The sequence below is a fragment of the Mercenaria mercenaria genome, chromosome 1, assembly GCF_021730395.1.
Source record: "Mercenaria mercenaria strain notata chromosome 1, MADL_Memer_1, whole genome shotgun sequence".
Lineage (NCBI taxonomy): Eukaryota > Metazoa > Mollusca > Bivalvia > Venerida > Veneridae > Mercenaria > Mercenaria mercenaria.
In genome coordinates, this window is record NC_069361.1 from 85,732,897 (window position 1) to 85,756,740 (window position 23,844).

General features: G+C 34.0%; 1 protein-coding gene across 1 annotated transcript in view; it reads right to left on the minus strand.

Moving 5' to 3' along the window:
* Positions 1-23,844, minus strand: part of LOC123531716 (twitchin-like) — a 52,637-nt gene that overhangs the window by 22,793 nt on the left and 6,000 nt on the right. The window contains exons 2-10 of the mRNA XM_053553094.1: positions 22,366-22,489; positions 21,154-21,369; positions 20,571-20,918; positions 14,756-14,831; positions 14,465-14,625; positions 11,857-11,985; positions 10,143-10,302; positions 9,135-9,274; positions 5,616-5,728 (exon numbers count right to left, since the gene is read on the minus strand). Of these exons, the coding sequence (XP_053409069.1) occupies positions 5,616-5,728; positions 9,135-9,274; positions 10,143-10,302; positions 11,857-11,985; positions 14,465-14,625; positions 14,756-14,831; positions 20,571-20,918; positions 21,154-21,369; positions 22,366-22,489 (1,467 nt within the window). The remainder of the gene's footprint in view (positions 1-5,615; positions 5,729-9,134; positions 9,275-10,142; positions 10,303-11,856; positions 11,986-14,464; positions 14,626-14,755; positions 14,832-20,570; positions 20,919-21,153; positions 21,370-22,365; positions 22,490-23,844) is intronic.

Here is a 23,844-nt window from a genome sequence, read left to right on the forward strand (position 1 = left end):
GATTGGAGCTCTATATAGTCTTGCGAATGTCGGTCGATCAGTCGGTCATGTGACTTCCAAACAGACAGACTGTCGGTTGATCAACAAATCCACCATATGGCTTCCGAAAAAAAAACTACGACAAAAGTATCTCGAGGTCACCATATGACTACATAATAAATGTCTTTTAGCGTTCTCTGTGCGGAAGCTAAAAATCGAACTTGCAATGCCCGTAATCGCAATCCAGTTTTAATCATTGAATAGTGTAGACGAAATTTCCAGATACTTAGTCGAAATTTTGAGTATTAAATATTAGTAAATCAATTTTTTTGAGTTACTTAATTCGAAATGTCGAACTAATAAGACGAACTTTCGTGTAAGGTATCTCAAACTGTTCGAAATATCGAGTGAGATAGGTATGTAACTCGAAAAATACATACTTCACAAAATAATACGTAGCGGGCAATAATGCTCTTCCGTATAATGCAGCCTTTTCTTAAATTCTACAGTCAAATTTACAGTTATGTTTGATTTTTTTACCTTTATCTTTGTTGAAAACGTGGTTACACAAGTCTGAATTTGAAACGACTGCCTGTTGATATCTAACATTACTCAACTGCTCGTGGAATTCATATTCGTGTACAGCTTTACTCTAAAACGTTTAAAAACTAAGCGATGACAAATCCAGAATAAGATATTAACCACCAGATTGGTGTAAAATAAACGAATAAAGTCGTGGCGTTACTCTTAAACCATGTTACATCACTCGAATATTTTGTGATGTCCCCTTACACAGGTAAACGTCCTTAATCCGGTATAAAACTTTCTTCAGGGCAGACTAGAAATGCCTAATAACAAACTTCAATTTTAAGGTAATGGATCCGTAATAGTGTACCTCCATGTTTTCCTGACATAAACCTACTTTTAGTGATGGGCAAGTCGGTTAGATTTGCCTACCGATTAATCGGCCAGCCATAACATAATCTGATAATCGGTTATTTTAGTTGCATATCTATAAGTTCACCTTGAACTTGGTTATAAACATTCACAATGTATGTTTTACATCATTACTTAAGAAACGAACCACACGGATTAAATATCGTTTTTCTATTGTATCTTATGTGCAAAGACCCTTCATTAACACAAGTAAGTTAACAGCGTAAAAAGTACAATATTTGTGAAGATAGTAAACTTCAAATCAGGAACTCGTCTAAATTTCACCAGGGTGCAGACAGGCAGTATTAATCCAGTGATATTGTGTTATTAAATTAAAAAATATTCGGAGTTCAGCAAAAAAAGGTAATAACGATTTATTAATTCTGAGTTAACTACTGGAATTTCTTTCAATCTCACAAAATTCAAAATACTTTTGTTTGCGAAAGTCTTACGACATGCTTTGCATACTGCCATACTGATGTGCAGAGTTCGGGACGATAGTTTTCCCGGCTTAATTTTGAAAAAGCCAAATACCTTCCAAAATCTGGGTGATCATAGATGACCTCGAGTTCTTCCGAGACATTTTTTGTAGAAGAGTAGTTTCCCTTGGCGAAATTGTCCTAAAGAACCATAAATACCAGAACGAAAGGGGTCAGAAACAACTAAATTATCCGTTTTATGGTGCCAAGTAATTTTCGGTCAGGGAAAAGTGAAGTAGGCGATCGTGTTCATGAATGCCACGCCAACGATTATCCGATTGTCGCCGATTGTCACTACTTACTTTGACTAATTTTTCAGGAGAGCGTAGGTTCAAGCCCCACTAGGACTAAACTGTTTTATATATAGAGCAAAGGTCCCGTATTTCGACAGGTTAAGACAAAATCTTGGTAATAATTATTACAATCTCTATGTGTCCCAACTTCGACATGGCATTAGAGAAAACAATTATTTCCCGCGCATTTCATCTAGTGTAGCTGTTATTTAAGTTCAATTTCATAACTTAAGTCCACGTTGGGTTCACTACGTAAATTCGACATCCTAAGGGAGTTTTAAAAGAATATAAAATATAATTTCTTTTTTTCTAGTAAGTTAAACTGTTTTTGCAAGACTTATTATTGATTTAATGTACAAAGACCGAATTCTTTCATTTGATAAGTCATTTCTTGCTGTTTAAAGTGAATTTTACCTCTAATACAGAAGGGTACATGGTTAGACATCTTTAAAAATACTGAGTTGCATTGCGGTTTAAGTTCTTTATTTTGCCTTTACTCTTTAGTTTACATATTGTGAAAGAAATGTAGGTAGGTTTTACTTCTGTCCCATGGTTATTTTTGAATGTGAGCAAAATTTAAAACGGTCTCACAGGACTCGACCATAATTTTTCAGTGTTGAAGCTTAATTTCTTCCCGACGATTAAATCCTTTTACTTGAGGCTCCCCAGAAAAAGTTGTTATCGCCAGTTTTATTTTGTGTTTTATAATTGTTAACAAATACTTTGAGGTTTCTTTTATCAAAGTTATTGGTAAAATGAATTATCTGCAATCGTTTTGAACAGTGGTTATCACTTTCAAATTTGTCTCTATTTGAGCTTGAGGAAATATAATATTTAAGTTATACAAAATTTTGAAAAACGACACGGTAACTGTTGTTAAAAAATTGCAACACAATGCGAAACAATGTTAACTTTAAGACTGTATTAAGTTAATGCAACTTTTTAAACATTACTATTACGGGTCCACTGCCTTAAATAATTTCGGCTAACGACGCAACTGTAAATGACTGTACATTTTTAACAAATATAATAGAATATATCTGATACTCATATAACTTCATACGCTAAGTATTTTTATCAATTAATACTAATGCTAAACAAGAGGGTAATGATTATCCTATATCGCTCACCTGTTAAACTTGGCTTTGGAATTATCATGATAAACGTTCTGACCAAGTTCCATGAAGATAGGGTCATAAATGTGGCCTCTACAGTGTTAACAAGCTTTTCCGTTGATTTGAGTGGTGACCTAGTTTTTGACCCCACATGACCCAGTTTCAAATGTGGCATAAAAATTAACAGTATAAACATTCTTACCAAGTTTCATAAAGATAGGGTCATAAATATGGCCTCTAGTGTGTAAACAAGCTTTTCCATTGATTTGACCTGTGTGACCTAGTTTTTGACCCCACATAACCCAGTTTCGAACTTGGTCTAGAGACCATTAAGATAAACGTTCCGAGCAAGTTTGTATCAAATCAAAGAATAAATTAAACCTCTATATGGCTGAAAGAGTCAAAATAGAAAATTTTGCCCCTTTCAGGGGCAGTAACTCTAGAACCAATGATGAAATTTAGCCGGTTTTCGAAAGGAACTAAGATCTTATAAGTTGTGTGTAAGTGTGGTTAAAATCGAATGTAAAATATCTCTTCTGTCGTGTTCACAAGGTAAAAAATAATAAACTTTGGCTCTTTCATGGGTCAATTAGGGGCCGTTACTCCGGAACCTATGATTGGATCTGATGAACTCATCATGTAATCCAAGATCTATTGTTCTTAAGAATGTACGAGCGTTTTTTTTTCAGGATATCCGCCATTTTGAAAAATGTTTCTTTGAATATTGCTTTCTAACTTAAAATATGGCTAATAATGTGCCATTTAATCAAATATATTCTACTTTTTGTGAAAAAAAAATTCACCCTTATTTTTGGCTGGCATTTGCCTAAAATTGACGTAAGATTTACAATGGGGTAGGGGTAGGTAATTTCAAATATCTGTTAAAGTGGATCAGGTTTGGTTTTAATATTTTCATGACTGAAACATATAATGATAAGCTATAATTGAAATAAAAGTTTTCAAGATAGCACTTTATATTATCTAGAAAATATAAACTAAAACAAAACGAACAAAAATATCAAAATTCACCAGTTTTTAACAGTTTTCTTAATAAATCTCTTAGATGCACGGTGACCCCAACCATTTTCTTTTCAGTTTTGAAGCATTTTTGTGTGTCATTAAAGCTGCAAAATATTTTGCAAATCTTAACGTCAGAATTTTTTGTAGATCTAAATACGTTTTTCTATTGAAAATAAAGTGGGTGGGGTAATTGTGTCAATATGTAAAAATGAAAGAGATTTGTGACATTTATGCTTATATAATACTGACATCACTTTATATTCATATTAACCTGTAAGACCTGAAATCCCTGTAACATTAAGTGGGATATTATATGTTTTATAAAGCACCACCATTTTTTCAATTTTACAAAATTTCAGAAATGCGTAAACTGTGGATGAAGAAAAAACCCTATGAATTTCGGTGACCTGTTTTTTTCTTCTCTTGTTTGTCTTGAAAAATAATGTTCTTCAAGCTCACAGAGTATGAAAAAATTCTTAACGTTAGAAAAACATTCGTTCCTACACCCTTAAAGATTGTTTTCAAGTTTGTATCAAATCAAACCATAGATAAAGTCCCTATATGACTGCAAAGACAAAAATAGAATTTTTTGCCCTTTAAGGGCCACGACTCTGGTACCCATGATGGTATCTGGCCAGGTTTCGAAAGGAACCGAGGTATTATGCCAATATAAGTTGTGTGCAATTTTGATTTAAGCTATAGTCACACATACGGATATGTCCGTGCGTTTAGGTACGGTGCGGATGGGATTGGTCTGCGGTTGGGAGGGGGACACGGACAAGTAAGGAGCAGTACGTCTTAGTATGGGAAAAGGGTGAGAAACGATGAACAAAAAAATACAGGACGCGAATAAGTACTACGTTGAACTACGTTTTACTGCGACTGGCAACTTGCCCAGCGCGTGGACGGGTCTGCGGTGAACTAGGTTGAACAACGCTTAAGTACGGACAGCCTCGGATAACTACGTTCAGCTACGGATCAATACGACGAGGTACGTTTCAGTACGGATAACGACGTTTAAGTACGTTTAACTACGGAAGGATAAGTTTTAAGCAAGCTGGACTAAAGTCACGCTCAAATGGCTACGAACTGCTCAAACTTTTGTGCATGTTCAAAAGTTGGAGAAACTTGCAAGCTTGAATACGTTTTGAACAAGTGTTGGTACGGATTGATACGAATTATTTCTTTGAGGTACGGCTCAGGTACAGATCGATACAGATTACTACGTTTCTATTCGTCGCTGGACGTAGCTATCCGCGCCGTATGTGTGACTGGGGTATAAAATTGATTTTAAAATGTGGTCTCTATCGTGTTCACAAGAATTTGAGGACAGACGACGACGGACGGATGACGGACGAAGGGCGATTACAAAAGATCTCCCTGTCACTATGTGACAGGTGAGCTAAAAACGCCAATCAAAAAAGCATGTATTATACTCTCACAGTCCATAAACAAGGTGTAAATAATCAGATGTTAAAGTTGAACGACCAAATTCTGATTAACAACCTTTTAACGGCTTCAATAAAAAAAATGAAATGAAAAACGCTTTATTTTAATACTTTTAGAAAAGACGTGAAATTTAGAACCGCACGTTTGTAATAATTGACTTCGACATAAATTACAGACGAGCTCAAGGGCACAGTGACAAGGTCACGATTTAAGTATACGTATCACAAAACAACCAGTGAATGATAATTAATGAATATCAAAATATTTGAATACAAGTTGCAAGAATGAAATAATTGCCATATTTGGAAGAGGTTATTTTAAGTAATTGAGCGTACAGTACTTACCTTTTTCCATATCACGTCTGGTACAGATGTACACTTATAAATAACACGTATAGTAACTGGAGTTCCTTTCCTAGCTATAGTATCACCTAAACGGGTGCGTATCTCTGGAACAACTGCAATAAACCAATGGGTCAACTTTTTAAAACTCTATGAAAAAAAATTAACCTGCTCTTGATTATCAGCATTCTTTAAAACAAAACTTGGACATCACATAATCAATACATCATTCATTTTCAAAACTTTCCAAACAGTATCATTCAGGGCAGTGTGGACTGAAGTTCATGGTAGAAACTGAAAACGGTTAACAGTTAAATTATAGTTCATTATAATAAAGACAAGAAAAGCAATACACTTTATATAATTACTCAATACAACACGATATGACACGCCATATCTGCCTTCTACATATGTTTTTTTAAACGGTGATGTAGTCATGTCAGTTCGTGATGTGCGTTTTACATTTCGTGATGTGCATTTACAATGACGTGCAGTATATAAGTCAGTTCGTGATGTGCATTTCGCACTTTGTTATTTCGTGCAGTATGTAAATCAGTTTGTGATGTACTTGTACGATGTCGTGCAGTAGTTAAGTCAGTTTCACATATCGTAATGTGCATTTACAATGCAGAAGTTACATCATTTCGTGATGTACATTTCACATTTCAGTATGTGCATTTACAATGTCGTACAGTAGATAAGTCCGTTCATGATGTGCATTCTATATTTCGTGATGAGCGTTTGACATTTCATGATGTGCATTTACAATGTATTGCAGTATATAAGTCAGTTTGTGATGTGCATTTCACATTTCGTGGATTAGATAAGTCAGCTCTTGATGTGCATTTCACATCTCGAAATGAGAAATGCACATCACCAGCTGTCTTTTCTACTACAGGAAATGTGAAAAGCACATCATGAACTGACGTATCTACGGCACGAGATGTGAAATGCACATCACGAATTGTGAAATGCACATCACCAACTGACTTATCTGCTGCACGACATTGTAAATGCACATCACGAAATGTGAAAGACTCGTCACAAACTGACATGACTACATCACAATTTGAAAGGTACAAATAGAAGGCAGCTACGGCATGCCATAACAAGACAAGTCTAAGAATATATATCAAGTTTCTCAATATTTTTTAAAATGTATCATCTTACTTTAACTTCAGTGATACATTTCCACATTTCAATTTTTGCGACCGACAAAAAGATCAACAACATCGGTTTTAAATAAAAGAATAACACATTTCAATATTCCAAAGTAAAATATTGCCTTGCTCTAGCCAACGACATGCAATATATATGAACACTGTAAAATATACATTTTCGGCATATGTACAAAGTCAGATACTGTTTCCGTATTTTAAAAGAGGTAACGGAAAAACGGTTTTACTGCAGAATTAAATGCTCTGGACCGGTTATACTACTAGAAATAATGGCAGAACCTTAAGCTAACTCCAACATAAAGTTTTATTGATAATTCATAATCTTGAGTGTCTTATGCAATACAGGGGAAAATGTCATCAAAAGAAATTCCAGACAAACTAGATGATATTTAAGGACAGCTTCCTTTCGATTAATTTTAATTAAACAAAGTACTGCAAAGTCATCCAAAATAAAATCAATCAAACGAATTATTAGTATAATCCATTTACTCACATACATGGATTACATAACAAATCAGTTTGAGGAGCATTTCAGAACAACTGCCGTACCTGTTTATGAGTTTCAAGCAAAGACTGATGCTATCAGGTATCTCACAATCTGACCAATGAGTTTGTTTTACAAAATATGTATGTATAAATTTGGTTAGAATTTCTATGTTCTGAATTTTAACACCCGTACGTTGTTTGACAAAGATGGTAAAAACTAAACACAGCCTACCAGTACTTGCTAGAAATCTGAATATATTTTTCGTATATTCAAAACAAACATTTATGCTATAGTACACCAGTAGTAGAACAATACATCATATGGTCCAAAACAAACGACCACATTACGTATTAAATGTTACTTTAGAATTTCAGATGCAATATCTCAAAAATATGCCATGATATTTTGAGGATCTTTTTGTGTTTCATTTCCTTACATATTACTTATTCCACACCAAAAAGTTTATGTTGGAACTGGTTCAACCCAAAAGGTAAAATGACCAGCCTACATTAAACTAAAACTAACAAACGCGTAATACTTGGACCATTTTAAAAGTAGTCTATTATATCTGTTGATGTAGTTGCAAACTCCTGTGTTTTATCATACTAGTATAATTCTAAATGTATATAAATCTTAACAGTAAATACATTATTTTAACTCTAGTCTCCTCGATTTAGAAATATAAGAACTATAATTATTGCAAACCTATTCAATATTGCAGATGGTATGATAAATGATTTGGATTGCTAAGTAACAGAACGCCCAATATCTTTAGTTTATCTTTTAGTTTAAACATGTATTCGTTTTTCATGTACACCGGTATTTATATCTGTATACATAAGCAACATGATGCTGATATATGGAAGCCAATATCAAGAAAAGTTGCAACTATGATTCTAAAAGTCAAAACAGCAAAACACGAACATTAAAAAAATGTTAAAAGTACGATGATAACCAAATAATTTCGCCCTTTTAGCATACTTATTATGGTTGTTTTGAGTTTACAACACTAGTGTATCAATGTTTCGTTGTATTAAAGCTATAATATACGTGGAAACTGGCCTGCACACAAACGATCTGGTTAAAACCGGAACATACACAGTTAGTTATTATACAGTTTTCCTAATTGCCTGATAACCTATTTCTATTTACTTTCATACGGTGTTATCTTTAAAATGCCATATATTCGGTTATTATCTTGAATGTGGAAAAGTTTTATGTCATACACATAAAATATCAAAATAGGACAACACTACCACTTAGCGCCCACTTTTGCCACCCATATATTCACTTACGTTAACTAGAGAACTATTTTGACATTTTTCAGTTAGTTTGTTAGACAAGAGTGTTCAACACAGATTGGATTAGTGAATGATGTGTGACTACCGTCTCGGAAATAATGTATAAAACGCTAACTGGCTCTCAGGAAAACTTTCGTAATATCTAATTTTTCATGTAAAATATGTGGTGGCTGTCGTGGGTACTTGCTAGCAGATTTCTCCTTTAAACATATTTATCTGAATAACACAAAACTTTTCTAGTTGCCAGATAGTAAACAAAAATATTTACATGTATAACTGAACAAGTGGTTGGCAAAAATATGCCACCATAATAAGCAGAAAAATATTTTAAATATTTTGACAAAGATCTAGCACAAATAGCCGCCAGCCCTGAAACCCTATCGCTGTGTATGTATGTATATGCACACAAATAAATAACAAAGGAAGGCATAGAAGACTAAACGAACAAATAAATGAACAAAGTAAGTCGTCAGGACGTTTACAGCCTTATATAATCCTCCAAATTTATAGAAACATTTCGTTACTTACACTACTTAAAATTCAAAGAGGACCTCACCTGAAGGCCGCTGAAGTGGTATTGGATCACTGAAATGACAAAATGTCTTGCCTTTGTGGAAAGTAGTAACACGGAACTCGTATGACGTTTCCTGTTTCAGGCCACGGGCAGTACATCTATTGTAAGTCGCTTCCCCTAAACTGAAATAAATTACATAAAATTTGGATAAGTCTTGTAATGTCATCCACAACCTTATAATCCCGAGTATTTTGATGTGTACACATGAACTAATTATAAACTCAAAAATAATCATACTTGAAAACTGTTGTCCGGATGGACTTCAACAATGTTAAACAACTTGCTGACAAACTTTTACCATTTTTTAAAGATCGGATTACAGGATAGCAGACATCCTCCTCGCTAGTCACCGCCTTGTACATGTAATATAACGACACTATTGACACATCATATATGTCACAATTAATAACTTTTATATTTCTAAGATACTTGTGTTGTGCGTGTATACATATTGTAGTTATCAGTGATTGAGTCCGTTGCCATGCTACATATAAATATCTTATTAGAAATCAAGCCTACAGGGACAACATGGCATAGCTTTTCGCGTCGTGTACAAAAAATCATATATAGTGCGTCAATTCTCTCAAAGTATGTCAGCCAGATAAATCAGTTTTGTCTTCATTTTATATAAGATGTAACAATACCATCAAAGACTATCTAACTTCTCACTATTTCAATACACGTGTAATGAAAAGCTGTTGCTGTATTTCAAGCTGTAAATTGCCAAGTCAATCGCGTTCACCAATTTGAAGCAAACTTAAATGTTGAGCTTACTTTTCATATTGCCTCTATCTAAGTGCTAGGTCACAAAGAAATATTATGTAGTTTTAGTGAGTGAGTGAGTTGGGTTTTACGGCGAATAGACACAAAATGGTCATATATTGCCGAGATGTAGTTTTAAGGTTTTATGCGATGGACTGATGGACGGTCGGACTGTTGAATAAGGATAACGCACAAGTACCCTCCAGGACAAAAAACAATCTAAATCACCTTTTCCAAGCCTGATGTCCAGCTTCTCTTATCTCAATTTCATAGCTGCCTATAAAGGGCTGTGCTTCATTTCCGTCTGGCGGATCCCATCTTATCTGGATACTATCTTCAGTAGAACTGACATATTCTGGTGTTCCAGGAGGACTGGGATTATGATTGTCTGAATGAAAATTGTGTAATAATATAGTTCTGATCCGATATTTCATATCACACACTGACTTTTCGAATTAAACATTATTACATCACTGCCAAAAGTAAAATGGTTCGACAAATTAAAAAGAAAGTAATTTTAGTGAGTGAGTGAGTTGGGTTTTACAGCGAATCATATATCGCCGAGAAGAAGTCATATTGCAAATGCCAACTGTAAAGCATAAACATTAATGTAAAAATGTAAAGCATACCCAAAAATCATTCATGTAAAAATGTAAAGAACACTATGAATAATGTAAAACATATCTAAAAACATCCATGTAAAAATGTAAACCATATCTAAAATCAGTTATGTGAAAATGTATATACGTGTGTGTTAAAATATCAGCTGCAAATATAATAATATTGCAAGATGTAAACAAAAGTATGAAATGTTAGATGTTTTGATATATTCCTATCTGCTTTAAAAACGATAAGATATTTCCGACTGAAACGTTTTCAAATAACTCTTTTAAAGATTGAACGTCATAATATGTACTGCGTTGTGTAGCAAATTCCACACAGTCGATTAGAATATGTTTAGTAGTTAGTGGTGTTTGACATGGTACACATTCGGGTTGATCTTCTTTATTCAAAAGATAAAAATGAGTCAAACGGGTATGACCTATTCGACAGCGAGAAAGAACAATTTCCTCCCTGCGAACAGATCTGTTCCCTTGGTGCCATTCCCCTAGAGTAGGTTTGATATCATGAGGTTTATTGAATGAAGTACTGTTCCATGACGATTGCCATTTAGATAAAATGTATTTCTTTATATTGGCCTAAAATCGGTATGTGGTAATTTCAAATTAGATTGTGATAAAAGGGATTTCTTTGCTGCAATATCAGCATCCTCGTTTCCATGAATACCAACATGACTAGGAATCCAACAAAATATGATAAACTTTTTTATGAAACCTGAGAAGAATATTTTGAATGAATGGATTTTCCATATCTCGGTTATGAATTGACTGTAAAACAGAAAGCGAGTCGGAAAAGATAATAAATTTTTAAATCAATAGCTTTGGCCTCGGCTGAAAATATTGTTGCATTATTTGGCAAAGGTAATTCTGATTGATGAAGGAGGCTGACAACAGCACAGCCAACCTCTGATTCATCTTTTGAACCGTCTGTGTAAATTGCAAAATAGTCCTTGTAAGTTGATTTGATTTCATGATATTTGGACTTGAATATTTCAGGGTTTGTTTCAGACTTTCTAAAGGCAGTTTTCAATTTGAAAAGAACTGTAGGGGTATGAAGGGTCCATGGTGGTGTATCTGGAATTGAATTTTCTTTAATACCATCGTAATTCTATTAAATCAAATTGTATTCTAGAAATTTCAAGTTATTTATTTAGCCGTTTGACCGACCGTTACCAAAACGTTTCAATCTACATTCTGTATAATAATAACTAAAAAATCGAGACTAGCTAATCTAGGCTGTCGTTACATTTTTTAAATTAATGTTTTAGGTCTGTGAAATTCACGACACAGTTCACGTCTAAGCAAAGTACTGAAAGCCATACCAGATTTTCCGTTTTGTCTTTTATCGTCACTTATTTGGAAACGGCACCAAACAACGAATCCGCATGCACCTACAGCTATGATCCCTATCGCAATTCCTATCACAATACCTACCCAGTATTTACTAACATCTGCAATTAAAAAGAAGAATTAGCATAAATCATCACAACGCACGTCAGTGTAGTGTTTCTTGAGAGTATTTCTTACTTAGTATTTGAACTTCCCACTTTGGTGGTATTAAACAAGGGTCTACCGATTTCTTTTCTTGCATACCGTTATATACAAATTATAGAATAAATAATGCGAAACGAAATACTTTCTTTGTAGCACTCTATCCTTCAGTAACGTGTTTAAACAAAGCGTGGAAAATTAACGTCAGTAAACTGAAATTAGGCCACGTTCAATAACAAAGTTTCTGTTTAGTTTTATCACTTATAGTGAATCTTAAAAGTCATGTAGGTCAATGTAAAAATTTTAATGTCGCACTTGACGACAATGAGATGAAGCTTCCTACACTTTATTGGATCCCTAAACTACACAAAACCCCATATAAAGCTCGATCCAATGCAAATTCAACCTTATGCGCTACAAAAATATTTCTCTGCTTTTGACTTCTTGTCTTATTGCAATAAAAGACCACATGCAGAAGTATTGCCCCAAGGTATATAAGAACTCAGGGAATAATCTGTTTTGGTACATCAAGGACTCTGGAGGTGTTATCAAAAATTAATAAACAGACATTTTTTAAATGTTCGACCATATTAAGTACTTATGACTTTCCTACACTTTATGTTAATTTACCATTTTTAAAATCTTATTAGGGAAATACTGGTAGCTTGAATTGAGAAAACATTTGCAAGAGAAAACGGTAATTATACAGCATGTAATGAAACTAGAGCATTCTTTTCTAACAGTAAATTTAAGAGATACACCCCATGGAGTTGTGATAAGGTTTGTGAAGCTTTAAGGTTTCTATTAGAAAACATATTTATCAAATTTGGAAATAACACAGACAAGTAACTGGTATCCTGGTAGGAACTAACTACGCCCCACTCTTTGCTGATTTATTTTTATACTGTAACGAACGAGATTGTCCACTGACACACAATTTGAAATTATTGAAGCTTTTAATGGAACGTCGGGGTATCTTGATGATATTTTCAATACCTATATTTTTCAGAAATGGTGTAACACGTTTACACAAAAGGGTTACAGCTTAACAAGGCTAATACTTCAGATTTAGAAGCGTCATTTTTGGACTTTAATTAACACTTATTAATAATAATCTAGGAATGAAAACATATGATAAAAGAGACGATTTTAATTCTCCCCCATCTTGATAGAGATGTTCCTCGAGCAACATCAAACAGTGTCTATATTTCACAATTTATTCGTTTTGCAAGAACTTGCTCAAAGTTAGAGAGTTTTTATGATAGAAATCTTCATATCACCAAACAATTTTTACAACAGTGTTACCGTTATCATAAGCTACGGAAACCGTTCACTAAATTATACTACAGATCGTCCGAACTGTGAATTACAAAACCAACCTTAAAACTCTTTTAAAACTTGTCTTACACACCCGGAATGGAATACTATGGAGATATATTTTATAACATTCGTAAAATTAATAGCCCTTATTTCAATCAGATATTTGTAAAATGTGTTAAAAAGTTTATCAAAAGAGGATACAATGCAAAACTCGTGAGGCATACTGAATGTTTGGTGATTGACCCCTCTACAGTTAATCGCTTCGCTTTCCTATTTGATGGTGCAATGACTAATGAAATGTAAGACTTCTTGATGCTTTTCTCCTTAATCCTACATAAAGCGGACGGAGGGAGTGGAATTTTGTCTTGCAGCTTTCTAAGTCGTGCCCTTAAACGTTAGGCTCTAGGTGCCCAGACTTCAGACAAGTTGTTGAGTACATTGGTGTAATTAACCTTAGATTAACCATAATTTTATGTTTTATTTAAAACGATCTGGTATTTTTTCACTATTGTTAGAGCCTCTCTCAGCGAGGATTGATTTTATTAACTCTGTTTTCAAACTTGTTGAAAATAGATAGCCCTATTTTAACTTGTTTTGTGTCCGTCTTGTATTTTGTGTTGCGTATGTTGTCTTTGTTGTCAGCGTTTCTTCCTCATTCCCCTCACACCCCCTATCGCCCCTCTCATCCTTTCTCCTTGCGTTTGCGCTCCCTTGCTTTGGCATCCCCTCTCCTTTTACTGTAAGTAATTTATCTACTACACCTTAATTGTGGCTGCCGAAATCCTTAGGCGGTGCCCGACTGTTTTTTTTTCCTGCTTATTTGTGCGCGTGTGTGCGTCTCTGTGTTTTGAGCGGTGCCCTACAGTGTTGTAATATCTTACATGTCTGTTTGTTTATCTATGCAAGTAATATGTAATACACTGTGTGATATGTACATAGCGAGCGCTTAAGTTGTGTATGAAACGTGTTAAAATAAAGTTGAAAAAAAAAATCAAACCACTACAAAACGTTTTGGTCATGTGTGGTAACCGGGCGTTTGTTTGAAACGTTCTCGTCCTATTTTTTGCAACAAAAAATGCGATACGTTCACATGTAGTTTTGTACTATGTCATTACAAACCTGTTTTTGTTGTTGTGGGCAATGTTCTGCTGTCATTGTTACTCTTAGACGGTGTAATGCCAGTGCTTAACATTGATGAAAGTTTCTTTTGTGTTGTTGTTGTTTTTGTTGTAGGAACTGAAAATACATTTGCCGTTGATGTTCCTTCTTTTGTAACGTTACTGAAAAAGAAATTGATAAATAAATTTGATGATAGTAGTTCAATCTAATTGTAATTGAAAACAAAAATTTGCAATAATATTTATAACAACTTAAAAGGTATTCCATTTCTTAAAGCAATATACTTCATACCTTTCTTTGAGAACACACTCCCCCGATTCGTTTATTCTATGAAAATCTGGGTCACATACTTCCGCACAGCTATAATCTGAAAAATATTGATATATCCCAGTATTTTGTAAAAGTAGTATATTGTAGCACAGTGTCGGTACCGTTTTAGTAAGATGTATGCTAATAATATCGATGTCAACAATTATTTATTGGGTGAATAATTTCTTTACTTATTTCGGCATCATCTTAAAGTCAGACTGTCCTCATATTTGTTGCATTTTGTCAGGTATTGCATATTAAGGCGATTACAATGCAGCGCAGCCATTTTGCCATATTGCATCCTTGGTAGTTACCCTTGACAACCTATTAGAATTCTAGGAATATCTCCAACTGTCCAAGCAATTCCAAGCTAACGTTCATTTAATTTGGTGAAGGTCAGATATTCTCAGGTAAACGCCATTTTATTTAGGAATTATGCCTTTGATTTATGTCCGGTTTTCATATAATTCAAAGTTCAATTGCCGTGCATTTAAATGGGTAATTAATTAACGATAATGCTGCATAAGTATTTAAAGTTGATGCTTTAGAAATAAAGAAATTGGACTAATAAAATAATAGTTCTTGTCTTCAGTCTTCTACGCAGTGATCTCCTTTACATATAGGTAGAGATTTCTGAAGCTGAAAGGAAGCAACTCCTGCATGCAGTTTGACTTATTTTAGAAAGTTATGATTTCGTACTGGTAACAGGAATAGTTTGATATACTGGGTTTAAAGCTTAAATTTCCTCCACCCTTTTACATACACATCTATTTCAGCTGGATTTTTACTTGAACCGAGTCTGCTATTATTCTTCTTGGTTGCATTTTACGCTTCCAAAGAATCTTTTTACAGATTTTATTGAAAATAAGCAGTAATAAAAGAAAGCTAATTATCTTTAAATATCTACATCTACCCATAAATTTAGGTGTTCCATGTACACATTTTTTGGTATGTACATATTGCTCGCTTTTGTGCTTTACACTTGGAGCTCGGTCAGTCGGTTTGTGCACGCATTATTGTAGTAGATACGCTTTTACTTTAGTTTAATAGAGACAAACCGTTAACAAAAATAACTAAAAGTTATGTCAATAGAAATCTGAGTATGACTTTTCGCACCCACCTCCTCTTCTCAGAGACAGACAACTAAAATTATGGATATTTTCAAACTATCATATTATGTTCGTTTTTAACTAATTAAGTTTATGATGTTTTCTGTTGAAATGTTCTTGTATTTATACTAAAAGCAGCATGTTTACTGCCATGTTCATCCATGCACAACGAATACTCTTATTCTAATAAAACGCCCTTAGTTATTCTGCTTTACAATGAAACCGGACTAAGTTATTATAGAATTTATATATATATATATGGATGTTTTTCTTTTTTATTTATTATATACTTGTCCAGGAGGAACTTTTAATATTTTCTATAATATATATATATATATGTTTTTATATGTCTGCCCTGATGATTATGATATGAAACCGGTAGACAGAAATACAGATAGAGGAAACCCATTGGATGTTTTTATTTTATATATATATATATATATATATATATATATATATATATATATATATATATATATATATATATATATATACTTGACAATGAAAAGACTCGGCACAAGGTGGAAGTCTATAAATTAAATAAATAAAATGACTTCGCATGCCTTTATATTTAATTGCAAAAATACAAACTAGTTTCACCTATCGGCTCATACAAATATAACGTTACGTCAACTTTATATATATATATATATTTGCAACAAGAGTGGCAGACTGTCACAAAATACGCCCGTCATCGAACTTGGCCTAAATCAAGGGCCATAATCCAAGAGTGCCTGGGGCGATTTGGCTGGTTATCGAACTTGGACGAGATATTATGCCCACAAACATTGTCAGCAAGTTTGGTGAAATTCGGATGAAAACTGTTGGACTTAGAGAGCGGACAAGGCTAAACTAACAGATTTCGAGTAATTTAAGGGCCATAACCCATGAGTGTCTGGGGCGATTTAAATGGTTATCTAACTTGGCTGAAATATTATGCCCAAAAACATTATCTGCAAGTTTGTGGAAGATCAGATGAAAACTGTTGGACTTAGAGAATTGCAGTTTTTCGAGTAATTCAAGGGCCATAATCGAACTGTTCCTGGAGCGATTTGGCTGGTTATCAAACTTGGCCGAGATAATACGCCAAAAACACTGTCACCAAGTTTGGTGAAGACCAGATGAAAACCGTTCGACTTATGGTGAAGATCGGATGAAAACTATTGGAATTAGAGAGGGGACAAGGCTAAAGTTGCAGATTTTGGGTAATTCAAGAGTGTCTGGGCCATTTCGCTGGTTATCTAACTTGGCCGAGATATTATGCCCACAAACATTGTCACCAAGTTTGGTGAATATCAGATTAAAACCGTTCGACTTTAGAGAGCGGACATGGTTATGGACGCCGACCGCCCGCTCGCCGCCCGCCGCCCGCCGCGGATGTTAACATAATACGCCCCGCTCTTTCAGAGACGGGCGTATAAAAAGGACAAAACTAGCATCCCTCCCCACAGCCATAGATATTCGTTATCAAATACAAAAAGCCCAAAGATTTCACAAAAAGGGTGGTACGGGGTACTTCTTGCAACATAGTTGTTTCATATAATAAATTGCAAATTGTAAATACATATACTTGGAAACGATATCAAAGTCATATTTTAAAAATAAAACAAATGCAACAGTATGAAATGTTAACAGCGTTATTATATCATGATATGGTAATATTTCCAGGCAAGTTCCGAGTGTTGACCATGAAGCTCGTAATTATATAAAGAATAATTACTAGAAAACGTTCATAAAAGTACTAGTCTACTATCAAGTGCTAGTCTAGTACATGTTACAGTTAACAAATGAACCACATATTACAGCAGCCATACGGTGACTCAATTTAAAAAAAAAATTGTCATTTAATATGGGAAACGCATTAAATGTTAAAGAGTTTTTTATCTAAATAATAAAAATGAAAGAAGTTGCTGTAATGCCCAACATTTTAAAATGGCCGCCAAAATCTAAGTATTATTTCTAAAAATCAGTAGTCATGTCAAAAACATATCAGATGTGTATGGGTTACACATTACTTTACAACAATATATTGTGTATATGTATTACAGTGCTACCACAATGGCCACCACAACTAAAATGGTCTACAAAACTGTAAATATTAAGTAGCAATTTATTTCCTCAATTGAAACATCTTTAAACTGTAAATTAAGAACATGTTTATATCATAAATATGAATTGTACGATGTAATAATCGAGCAAATCTTTAATTATATATGTGGAAAATATTAACAAGAAACAAAAGAGAAAAAGTTGAAACCACAGGTTGCCCAACATGACAGAAACGAAAATGTTGTTTATACATGTCATCTGTACAAGAATATACTTTAGACAACCCGCCGTTTTAGCCTGTTTCAACAACAGACTTAACATACTGTTTTTTATGTAATTTATATTAGGTCTAGGCAAAGTTGTACAGTATGTTAAATGAGTTGAATATACTTTATTCCTTTCAAATAGATTTACCTTGCAAATGCAAAGAATATATGTTTATTATCCAGGTAGTCAATTAAAAAAGCTAACCAACCTTTGTCACAATTAAACATCATTGACAAGCATTACAGCTGATGCAGATGAGGCAATATTTGTATGTGTCAAACTGCAATTCTCATTTAAGTCACAAAAAGTATTTGGGGCTTAAATTGCAATATAAAACATCACACCATATTTACCCTCGTCACGGGTGTCTATTCAAACCGACTATTTATAAGGCAAACTATACAGGGGCTGACACCATTCTATTATAAATGCAGGAGTGTTCCAGTGTTTAGATAGTTGGTTGCCATTGTAATACTGTCATCATATCACATGACCATTTTGAAAACTACGCTCTATTGACGTAAATGCTTATAAACAGGCCGTTTTGGCGTAACATGTACATGTTCCACATACAGACGACGATAAGCAAGTTAGCAGTGAATTTCTCATTTTGGCAAAATATACTCCGACAAGGCTGCCCCTGGTTTAGGGACAAATTTCGTGAGGCCAAACATCAAAAACGCAAGATAGAGCATAAAACCAAAGTCAGATGCATGTGTCTACGTGTAATGCAATCGTTTTTGAGTGAAAAATGAAAAGCGGTGTAGTAGAGTAGCATTACACACCTATCTAAATACAACGCCATATACAATAATTGTAATTGTTTCATTTATAAGAAACAAGGCTAAGTTTTTGTTTATAATAACGTAGATTCAAACACTTTCTGTCTATGTCCTCGGCAAAACAAAAACAATAATTGTACAAAACTAAATAAAATGTTAAAATCGTTATGATATGATAATAAACACGTAATTTCTCTTTTACGTTACAGGTTTATAAATTATTTGACTATATTTGAAAACAACATAACATCAACATTCTCTGATACTTGTTTTCAGAAGATTTAACAAAGTAACATCTTGTTGAATATTTTCTGCAATAAAATTGCTTTAAGTAGCTCTACCGATTCACATTGTTGCGTTTTCAAAATATCAAAAAGTTATTAAGGTTATTAAGGACGGATAACATCTTATACGTTACTGAAAATAATCAAATTATTTTACAAATTCATATGTTCGAACGACGACGTCATAAAATAGTTTGCACTGACATTCATGGTTGCCTGGTTTGACTGCTTTATTTCAAAAAGTCATCACCTGATATTTTTCCATACGAAACATAATAGAAGCCGGGCTACAGTGTGAACTTGGTAAGTATAAACTTTTTAAGGTCCTTTGTAACTTTATTGAAAAACTCAGACTCGCGAAATTCCTTGGCGGAAAGTGGCTGCCTCGAAGAAACTTCTACTGTATCCGCTGAGGATGACCAGAAGGACTGCTCCTTTTGGTCATCCTCAGCGGATCCAGTAGAATGGGGTTTTCGCTCGAACTGCTCTGTATTTTTGTTAATTATTCTAATTTTTGCTCAAAAGATTGACAGTAAAGTAAGATATAAAAGAGATTTTTTTCCAATATTGAGGTGTATTGTATTGCTAGACCTTTCTTCATTTCAGATATTTTGAAACTTTAATATTGCTGACTTACTTGCTGTGCACCAGATATTTGCTGATACATTTTTAGTACTAGTTTTTCAGTAGCAGTGTGTCATACATAAACTGGTTTACAGTTTTAAATTATTAGATCTTGGTAGTCCCTTATTAGTGATAAGTAGAATTTACGTAACTATTGGAACAGTTCATTAACTAACTGGAGTACAGAAGCATTAACAATCAATTAAGCTGAACCAAATTCAAGCCGTCCAACTCGGTCCTTTAGTTGCAAAGCCAGAAGTGTAGAGTACAATTATCCGTTTCAACGTAACTACATATCCAAGCCCCACTATTTCTGCCAAATGCACAGTGTTCAGCCACATCCAGTCCAAACATTTTCGAGCTAGCCAAAGCGTAAAAATATGTATTAAAAAGAAATAAGTATGTTAATTTATAAAGCAAGTATCTTAATCTTTAGTAGAAAAATACCCTTTGTAGCTCAACCGTTTCGTGTTATTAAATGGCTAAACCATCCAACGCTCTTGTACTCATTTTGAACTGTTCTCAACGCAATATTCATTTATTGATTAGCTGAATGTGATTTTAACAGATTTGTTTTCTAGCTGTAATTAAAGCCTTTAAATATATATATTTTTGCATACAATATTTATAGAGAAACCCTATCACCTATTTGTATCAACCTGAAAATAACGTTTATACTTACCTGGTAAACGTTGTTGGCGTTTTCCGTCTCGGGTATTGCACTTATAAAATATGCACGTAACATCTTCTAGGCAGAACTTATCTGTAGTCTCTAAATTTTTTAAGGTTTTTAAATTTCTAGGTATATAGTTCATTTTCCAGTTACATTTGCATCTTCTTTGTGTCCAATATTTGGCGTATCCTTCAGTAAGACACTCAATTTCTTCACCTTGACGACATTTTGCTCTCTTCTTCTCACACTCGGAATAAGTATCTGAACTTATGTTTGCAGGATTGAAATGATCTTCCTCGCAATATCGACAATCAATTTTAGCCAGGCCTTCTGGGTATTGTATTATAGGTTCTTTTCCTGTCAATATGTGGTTTACAACAGCATTAAATGACCAAATGCGTACAATTAAATCAAAATGTTATATACAAAAATTCAAAGGCGGCTAGACAATTAAATCTTGATAAAATACAAGTCTCTCCTATTTAAAGTTTTATAGTGGTACTCATGACTGCTATTTGTCAAGCTGGTACAGCTGATAAGACTTACAGCTGTATAATTATATTTTAAAGCAAATATTATATTTAAACTTTACCTTTTCCACAAAATACCGGAAAAGCGCATGCGTCAGTAAATGCTCCAGTTATAGAATCCCTGGCACAATGATATGTTGTCCCGTTTATACATTTTTTATAGTCCGCATTACATTTCCAGTCTTTCATCTCAGGATGAGGACAAATTCCATGATAAGAGATGCTGTAATAACGACCTTTTTTGTCGTAAGTAATGCCGGGCAGACTTCTCTGACGACCTGCAAAATGTGTGCTTATAATGAATCCACAGATGGTTGGGATACGGTAGATTATATAAAGCTGACGTTTTCTTGTTCAATATTAAAACCAAAATTGAGAGATACAATACATATAGATGAACTCACACTCGGTCCGATCCTTGGTAACACACTCTACGTATAGCAATAAGACAAGACAGCAAAATTTCAACTTTGTCAAAAGTTGTATCACATTTCAATCAATTTGGTCATTTTGAGTCCATACTATAATACATGTTCAGTACAGGATAAAGCATAATGTATGTAATACATGGCATATCCACAACAGCTTTGTTCGGAATGAGAAACTTTGACTAATGCGCATTATAACAGATAGTAAGGGATTCACAATGACCAGGTAGTAAACTATTCTCCGTCATACATATTGGCCTCTCATTTGGACAAATGAAAAAATCGGATATTGATATTATCTTATGTTTTATAGACATTTCATAACATGATCTGACAGAAAGAAGTTCAGTCTACATACATTCTTCATCTGTTGTTACACTATGACTTCTGTGTGCATACATATATTTTCGATTATATGAAGTATATAAAATGATCCAAAATTTAGTATGAGATGAAGATATATATATATATATATATATATATATATATATATATATATATATATATATATATATATAGTGAGAAAGATAAATGGGGAATAACTCCTTTTGATCCAAAGTCGAAATATGAACAAGCTTGTTTGCTAAGTTATTTTAATATATAATAAGTGTTCTCATAACCTCCTATACCCGTAATATATAGCCACTCAACAGCTGACATTACACATGAATTTTAAGAGAAGGATTGGAAAGGATTAAAAATGTTTTTGTTTATCCATTTATACAGACTGAAAACAATACTTTCATTATACTTCTTCAAGGTACAAGTAGTCATAGACTGGATTCAGTTTTCATACTTCTAGGTAACTGGTAGTAAAACTAATTTCTTAAAACAATGAAAAGTTACCCGTTGAACAGACATAGGAGTGGTTACTAGTACTTTGTCTGTAGTTTAACGCTTCGTATTTATCCCAATCAACTCTTGGTCTCAAGTCCACAGGATTAAATAGTCCAAGAAGGAAAAAAAACATCTGAAAACACAAGAAAGTGAAATTGTAATAAACGACTTACTGATTGTAAGAACGAAACAAAATGGGTGTCTACAATCAATAACGATGAAAATGCAATGGATGGTTTTTACAACACCTTATTCTACAATGAATGTACAATGTAAGTGTTTAAACAATATGTCTTCCTTCTTCACCTGTGGGACGTCCTACAAGTTTAAATAATCCAATTTGAATCCATCTATCACCCCTCCTTGAGTCTTAAAGATATAGAGGAAATTGGAACATAATGCACTAGCATCCTTAAACTGTCCCGCAATACAAGTAGATCTATTCCACTTACAACAAATGTTTAATAATGTTTGACTGTTTCTAAGGATCCCATTGTTTACAAACACAATAAGTTTATAGTATAATCCAAACAGTGCATCCATAGTAAAAGCTTGATTAACAATGCAAAATTTGTCAGGAATCCGCCATCGACAATAGAATACCATATTTTTAAAGAAAATATGCTTTTTTGCAATTGTGATGTAGATGTTTATTTTCATTCTCTGTTTATATGTAAAAATCTTGTCACGGATATGAGAAAGTATTTACAACGACATCTCTAAGTTAAACTTTAATTTTACAAAAAGGAAGAGTTATTTCAATGACTAATAAAGTGTCAGACGCCTATATATATAACAAAAAGAAAACGGATGATGGGGTGGAATTTTGTCTTTCAGCTTGTTTTGTCGGGCCCTCAAAAGTTAGGCTACTAGTATGTGTCCACTGGTCCGCCCTTAGGCGGTGCCCCACTGTGTTTCTTTTCTGCTTGTTTCATGTTGGCGTGCGTGCGTGTGTCTTGTGTACGTGCTTGTCTGCGATACTGTGGTTTACGATGTTGGGAGACTGCGTTTTAGGTACGTGGCTTATTCATCCTTGCTTTTGTCTCCCCCTCCCCCCCCCCCTCCAACCACTGTTTTTGTAGTTTGCATATAATTAAAATGAACTTTTTTATTTCTGAAGCAACCCGTGTACAATAGTTTTCCTTTACATGTTCTTTTTGTTGTAGGCCTCCTTTGCGATCCACGGCTCTTTGGCTTTCTTTGGGATGTTCTGTGCTTCCGGGAAATCTACTCTTATCTTTTATCATAAATAGATATCCATGATATATAAACTTAGCATATTTGTTAACCTTATGCGGCCTCTTGTCAGTGGGTGATAGACAATGCCAGCTGAATATTCATGCATAGAGGTACGACATCCCTGAAAATGGAGCCTACCGTTTGTTGTAGGTGGTGGTCTGTAAGCAGGAAAACAGGTTCCTGGATTTTAAAATGATCCATAGCACATTTGAAAGGTGATGCATGGTTGTTTGCATGTATGCATCCTCT